This window comes from Salvelinus fontinalis, unplaced genomic scaffold (genome assembly GCF_029448725.1).
Source record: "Salvelinus fontinalis isolate EN_2023a unplaced genomic scaffold, ASM2944872v1 scaffold_0065, whole genome shotgun sequence".
Taxonomy (NCBI): domain Eukaryota; kingdom Metazoa; phylum Chordata; class Actinopteri; order Salmoniformes; family Salmonidae; genus Salvelinus; species Salvelinus fontinalis.
This window is the reverse complement of record NW_026600274.1, coordinates 360,043-367,698: the sequence shown is the minus strand read 5'-3', so window position 1 is coordinate 367,698 and position 7,656 is coordinate 360,043. Positions and strand designations below refer to the sequence as shown.

General features: G+C 44.1%; 1 protein-coding gene across 1 annotated transcript; it reads left to right on the top strand.

Annotated features, from left to right (window-relative positions):
• The first annotated feature begins 47 nt into the window (after positions 1-47).
• Positions 48-7,438, top strand: LOC129842770 (zinc finger protein OZF-like). Its single transcript, XM_055911409.1, has 9 exons — positions 48-153; positions 777-966; positions 1,044-1,125; positions 2,801-2,829; positions 2,915-3,337; positions 3,586-3,692; positions 5,256-5,449; positions 6,277-6,445; positions 6,554-7,438. The coding sequence occupies exons 1-9, from the start codon at positions 142-144 to the stop codon at positions 6,833-6,835; spliced, it is 1,488 nt and encodes a 495-aa protein (XP_055767384.1). The 5' UTR covers positions 48-141; the 3' UTR covers positions 6,836-7,438.
• The last annotated feature ends 218 nt before the right edge of the window (positions 7,439-7,656 follow it).

Below are 7,656 nucleotides of genomic sequence, written 5' to 3'. Positions count from 1 at the left end.
GAAATCACAAGCGGTAGTTGATTACTCTCGTCTATCGTGTCTAGATGATCACGTCTGACGACACTGAGGCGGAAGCGGGACGAAAACAACAACCAGTTTTTTTCATATTCTGAGCTTTTTTAAAGAGCACTACTATATACAATGGACGTGGTGGTGAGTAGATAATAATAAACTCAAATATAACGTGTATAATGTTTCGAAGGTGGGCGTATGTTTTTTGTTTTTGGCGGCCAGATCTGAACAACGCAGCAGTTTCCTAGCCTGGTGGAAGCAGTCTAATCGATACGTTCACCGTTCTATTTTACGTTACATACGTGAAGTGAAATAGCATAGAATGGTCAATGCAGCGATCATGTTGGTTCCACCAGGCTAGCAGTTTCCTCAAATGAATATTTGTAGATGCATGTTCAGGTATGATGTAGAATAAACCAGAATCTGGGTTTACGAAGGAGTCAGTTGAATATTGCGATTCTCCTATAAGCCCAGGAAACAGCCATTCAACTTGCCATTCACAATTTTTCAAACTTAATCATGTTAAAATATGTTCGGTACCGACCAAAGAATGGAGTTAAGCTGAACAAATATCAGCATTACTACTGTTACGGCCGGCGTGTGCTTCGAAAAAAAACACCAAATAAATTCAATAATTCAATAAATAAATAAATATATACTAAAGAAAGTTACAAAGTTACATGTAACCCTAAAAATGCCTTGTCTGGAAACATTCTTAGTAAGTGTACATGTGCCAAATCCACTTCAGTTTTCTTCTCTCTCAGGAGACCAAACTCCCAGGGTCCCCTGGGCCCAAAGGTATCCATGGAGACCAAGTAATGCAGACCCTGAGGGTGGTGAAGCAGGAGGACTGTGGGCCCCTAACAACACCCCTAACAACGTACCTGAGTTTTGCCCATGTGAAAACAGAAGAAGAGGAGGAAGAGATATGGGGTGTGGCTCACCCAAGTACAGGTGCTCTTGCCTTCTCTCTCTTTGTGATTTGTTTATTTACAACTTAGCGTGATTTCAATCTTGTGTGTTTCCTTCAGGGTTCTTCAACGTCAAGAAGGAGGAAGAGGAAGAAGCCATAGTATATCCTATACAGCCTAGTGAGTACAGCATCACAGAGGAGCCATAGTATATCCTATACAGCCCAGTGAGTACAGCATCACAGAGGAGCCATAGTATATCCTATACAGCATCACAGAGGAGCCATAGTATATCCTATACAGCCTAGTGAGTACAGCATCACAGAGGAGCCATAGTATATCCTATACAGCCCAGTGAGTACAGCATCACAGAGGAGTCATAGTATATCCTATACAGCCTAGTGAGTACAGAATCACAGAGGAGCCATAGTATATCCTATACAGCCTAGTGAGTACAGCATCACAGAGGAGCCATAGTATATCCTATACAGCCTAGTGAGTACAGCATCACAGAGGAGCCATAGTATATCCTATACAGCCTAGTGAGTACAGCATCACAGAGAAGCCATAGTATATCCTGTACAGCATCACAGAGGAGCCATAGTATATCCTATACAGAATCACAGAAGAGCCATAGTATATCCTGTACAGAATCACAGAGGAGCCATAGTATATCCTGTACAGCCTAGTGAGTACAGCATCACAGAGGAGCCATAGTATATCCTATACAGCCTAGTGAGTACAGCATCACAGAGGAGCCATAGTATATCCTGTACAGCATCACAGAAGAGCCATAGTATATCCTGTACAGAATCACAGAGGAGCCATAGTATATCCTGTACAGCCTAGTGAGTACAGCATCACAGAGGAGCCATAGTATATCCTATACAGCCTAGTGAGTACAGCATCACAGAGGAGCCATAGTATATCCTGTACAGCATCACAGAGGAGCCATAGTATATCCTATACAGCCTAGTGAGTACAGCATCACAGAGGAGCCATAGTATATCCTATACAGCCCAGTGAGTACAGCATCACAGAGGAGTCATAGTATATCCTATACAGCCTAGTGAGTACAGCATCACAGAGGAGCCATAGTATATCCTATACAGCCTAGTGAGTACAGCATCACAGAGGAGCCATAGTATATCCTATACAGCCTAGTGAGTACAGCATCACAGAGAAGCCATAGTATATCCTGTACAGCATCACAGAGGAGCCATAGTATATCCTATACAGAATCACAGAAGAGCCATAGTATATCCTGTACAGAATCACAGAGGAGCCATAGTATATCCTGTACAGCCTAGTGAGTACAGCATCACAGAGGAGCCATAGTATATCCTATACAGCCTAGTGAGTACAGAATCACAGAGGAGCCATAGTATATCCTATACAGCCTAGTGAGTACAGCATCACAGAGGAGCCATAGTATATCCTGTACAGCCTAGTGAGTACAGCATCACAGAGGAGCCATAGTATATCCTATACAGCCTAGTGAGTACAGAATCACAGAGGAGCCATAGTATATCCTATACAGCCTAGTGAGTACAGCATCACAGAGGAGCCATAGTATATCCTATACAGCCTAGTGAGTACAGAATCACAGAGGAGCCATAGTATATCCTGTACAGCCTAGTGAGTACAGAATCACAGAGGAGCCATAGTATATCCTGTACAGCCTAGTGAGTACAGCATCACAGAGGAGCCATAGTATATCCTATACAGCCTAGTGAGTACAGAATCACAGAGGAGCCATAGTATATCCTATACAGCCTAGTGAGTACAGCATCACAGAGGAGCCATAGTATATCCTATACAGCCTAGTGAGTACAGCATCACAGAGAAGCCATAGTATATCCTATACAGCATCACAGAGGAGCCATAGTATATCCTATACAGCCTAGTGAGTACAGCATCACAGAGGAGCTACCATGGAGTTACTAAGCCTTGAAACACTTATCTGACCTGAGATGTGTCTGTTCCCTCAGATGACAACCCAAGCCCCACTTCTGACATTACCAGCCACAGTTCTGACGACTCCAGCCCTGACAATGGCCCTCGAGCCACCCCTGACAAGAACAACCCCCGCCATAACAACGACCCCAGGTCTGGCCCTGCCAGTGGAGGGGCATCGGACAAGGACCCTGCATCCGGAGAGGAAGATGAGGAGGGAGACGAGAGGAGCTCCCAGATCTCAGCAAACCCAGGGACTAAGCCCAACAAGACCAAAGGCGGTCATCAGAGGCCGTTCCCCTGCTCTAGGTGTGGGAAGCGTTTATCCACCACTGTTAGCTTAGACAAACACCAGATCATCCACACCCGACTGAGGCCGTACCCCTGCTCCGTACCGGCCTGCACCAAGAGGTTCTGCTCACCAGCCGAGCTGAAGAGACACACACTCACACACACAGGTTTCTTTTACTTTGGTTACTTTCGAAAGTATTCAGTCTAAATTTATTTTCAAAGTTGAATCAAGTGAAAAATTAAGAGTCAAGTTCTAAACTGATCTGGTCAATAAATATTTTTGCCACAAGTTTTGTCCACTTTTTTTGGTTGAATTGTTTTAAGGTCATTCTAGTGTACCTTTTTAAAAAAAGCATTTAATCATCAGACATTCAAGTTCAATACATTGTGTGTTTTGTGTCCTCATCCAATACAGGAGAGAAACCATTCCCCTGTACAGACTGTGACAAGAGCTTCACCATACTGGCTGCGTTAAAGACCCACCAGAGAACACACACAGGAGAGAGACCTTACGTCTGTGAGGTGTGTGGAAAGGTTGGTCTCTTTTACTGATTGTTTACTTTTTGCCATTTGATTGTTTGTACTGTAAAGACTGTTGCGATTTTAAAATAGATTTTGTAGTAATTTATCGTTTTTTATGGACTGTGATAGTCGGAATGTATAGAGGAGACAGATACAGAGAGAGAGAGAGGATTTGTACCCATGTCGCCAGGTGAATCCACTGAGTGTACACAACATTAGGAACACCTGCTCCATGACACAGACTGACCAGGTGTATCCACTGAGTGTACACAACATTAGGAACACCTGCTCCATGACACAGACTGACCAGGTGAATCCACTGAGTGTACACAACATTAGGAACACCTGCTCCATGACACAGACTGACCAGGTGAATCCACTGAGTGTACACAACATTAGGGAACACCTGCTCCATGACACAGACTGACCAGGTGAATCCACTGAGTGTACACAACATTAGGGAACACCTGCTCCATGACACAGACTGACCAGGTGAATCCACTGAGTGTACACAACATTAGGGAACACCTGCTCCATGACACAGACTGACCAGGTGAATCCACTGAGTGTACACAACATTAGGGAACACCTGCTCCATGACACAGACTGACCAGGTGAATCCACTGAGTGTACACAACATTAGGGAACACCTGCTCCATGACACAGACTGACCAGGTGAATCCACTGAGTGTACACAACATTAGGGAACACCTGCTCCATGACACAGACTGACCAGGTGAATCCACTGAGTGTACACAACATTAGGGAACACCTGCTCCATGACACAGACTGACCAGGTGAATCCACTGAGTGTACACAACATTAGGAACACCTGCTCCATGACACAGACTGACCAGGTGAATCCACTGAGTGTACACAACATTAGGGAACACCTGCTCCATGACACAGACTGACCAGGTGAATCCACTGAGTGTACACAACATTAGGGAACACCTGCTCCATGACACAGACTGACCAGGTGAATCCACTGAGTGTACACAACATTAGGGAACACCTGCTCCATGACACAGACTGACCAGGTGAATCCAGGTGAACGCTATGATCCCTTATTGATGTCACTTGTTAAATCCACTTCAATCAGTGAAGATGAAGGGGGGGAGACGGGTTAAAGAAGTATTGATAAGCCTTGAGACGTAAGACAAAATATTTAAGTGCCTTTGAACGGAGTGTTGTAGTCGGTGCCAGGTGCACTGGTTTGAGTGTGTCAAGATATCGCAACGCTGCTGGGTTTTTCACGCTCAACAATTTCCTGTGTGTATCAAGAATGGTCCACCACCCAAAGCACATCCAACCAACTTGACACAACTGTGGGAAGCATTAGAGTCAACATGGGCCAGCATCTTTGTGGGATTCTTTCAACAGCTTGTAGAGGCCATGCCCCCAACGAAGTGAGGCTGTTCTAAGGGCAAAAGGGGGGGGGGGTGTTCAGCTCAATATTAGCAAGGTGTTCCTAATGTTTTGGCCACTCATTGTAAATACTCCAGACTCTGGCACAAGTGTGTTGTGATTTTAAATGCATTTTACATTTGATTTGGTTTTAAGGGTTTTGCCCAAACGGGGAACCTGAGATCCCACGAGCGCAGGCACACCGGAGAGAGACCGTTCTCCTGCTCTTTCTGTGGGAAGACATTTGTCGAGTCTGGCCACCTGAAGAAGCACCAGCGTATCCATACAGGAGAGAAGCCGTACCACTGCAGCAGCTGCCCCATGAAGTTCCCTTCCTCCAGCGAGCTCAGGTAACTCAGGGCCTATATTCATAAATCGTCTGAGTAGGAGTGCGGATTTAGGATCCGTTTTGTCTTTTAGATTATAATGACTGGACGGAGGGATCTGATCCTAGATCAGCACTCCTATTGGATCTGATCTGAACAACATCACAAGTACAAGGGGACCTGATCCTAGATCAGCACTCCTATTGGATCTGAACAGCATCACATGTACAAGAGGACCTGATCCTAGATCAGCACTCCTATTGGATCTGATCTGAACAACATCACATGGACAAGGGAACCTGATCCTAGATCAGCACTCCTATTGGATCTGAACAGCATCACATGTACAAGAGGACCTGATCCTAGATCAGCACTCCTATTGGATCTGAACAACATCACATGTACAAGGGGACCTGATCCTAGATCAGCACTCCTATTGGATCTGAACAGCATCACATGTACAAGAGGACCTGATCCTAGATCAGCACTCCTATTGGATCTGATCTGAACAACATCACATGGACAAGGGGACCTGATCCTAGATCCACACTCCTACTTTGAGATGCTTTATGAGTATGGGCCCATGTGTTACTCACCTGATAACGTAATAACCACCGGACATTGTAATAAGTTACGTTTTTATCTGGAGAAAAAGTTATCAAGTAATCTGTTTTATTACGACATCCGTTATGTCGTAATTTATTTCATTAAACTGTATTTGCTGTTATGATTCAATGTTGTCATGTCTTTTTTTTTTTTACTGTGACAAACCAATTTCCCAATGTGGGATATTCAAGTGAACTAGAACTACTAGTACTTAACCAGTGTTCATGCATTGCCTGTTGTTCCAGGGTCCATGAGAAGATCCACAGCCAGGACAAGCCTCACAGCTGCTCCTACTGCGACAAGGCATTCAAACAGCTGTCCAACCTCAAGCTCCACCAGAGAATACACTCTGAGGAGAAGCCTTACGTCTGCTCCTACTGCGACAAGACCTTCCGTGCTCAGGGGACCTTAAAGGTACACTATAACTATGTTTTTCTCTCTCAGTTACACAACATAATACTTGCTGTGTACAGTATACTGAAATTGTTATTAATTAATACAATTTGTATTTTTGCTTTGAAGGTGCATCTGAGGACTCACACAGGAGAGAGGCCTTACCCCTGCTTAGACTGTGACAAGCGTTTCATCACGTCCTCAGAGTTAAAGGTGCACCAGAGGATTCACACAGGAGAGAAGCCCTTCTACTGCTATGACTGTGGGAAGAGTTACTATCAGCTGAAGCAGCTGAAGGAACATATGAAGTTCAACCCGGACCACAGCACCACACGTAGCGGACTCAATAACATAGAGGACGAGGACAAGCTCTACTCTACGTCACACGATGATGATGTAACGATGTCTTGATTTTTTTTTTAGTTGGCTAGAAACAGACATATTTTATTTTTTTTGCCTTTATTTAACTAGGCAAGTCAGTTAAGAACAAATTCTTATTTATAATGACGACGCTGGGCCAATTGTGCGCCGCACTATGGGACTCCCAATCATGGCCGGATGTGATACAGCCTGGATTCAAACCAGGGACTGTAGTGACGCCTCTTGCACTGAAATGCAGTGCCTTAGACCACTGTGCCCCTCGGAAACCCCCTCCCAAAAAATATATATTTATCATCCTCAGTGATGCCATCGATGCCACATCATTGGAAAGAGTGACCAAATTGTTAGAAAAATATATATCACATTACTTTGCTAGCACTCTACTCGTTCCGTGATGACGTCACAGTGGTGATGTCAACATGTCTATTAGAATGTTCTGTCGTTGCACTGAACAGACACGAGGTCAATGCTCTGTTTAAGATGCCGATAGAATGATCCTTTTGATTAAATGTTTTGAGACATTTTTTTTAGGTTGTTTAGAAACTGACATTACATGAAAGACACATTTTACTACGTTTCCATTACAGTTTTTATGTGTGTAAAGTCATACTGTATAAACCAAAAAAAGAATGACAGCTGTTTAGTTTTTGATACAATTTTATAAATGCCGACAGATAATTTGTGCGTCGACATGATGGGATCTTTTTGTGTCGGTCAAATTATTTATGCGAGAAATGGCGCTGGAAATGGCTTTATGTGCAAATATTGATATATTACCCGTCATATCGAAGTAAGTTTGGAGGTCACTCACGCGATGACGTGGTCCTCCCCATATGACTCGTCGGGAAAGC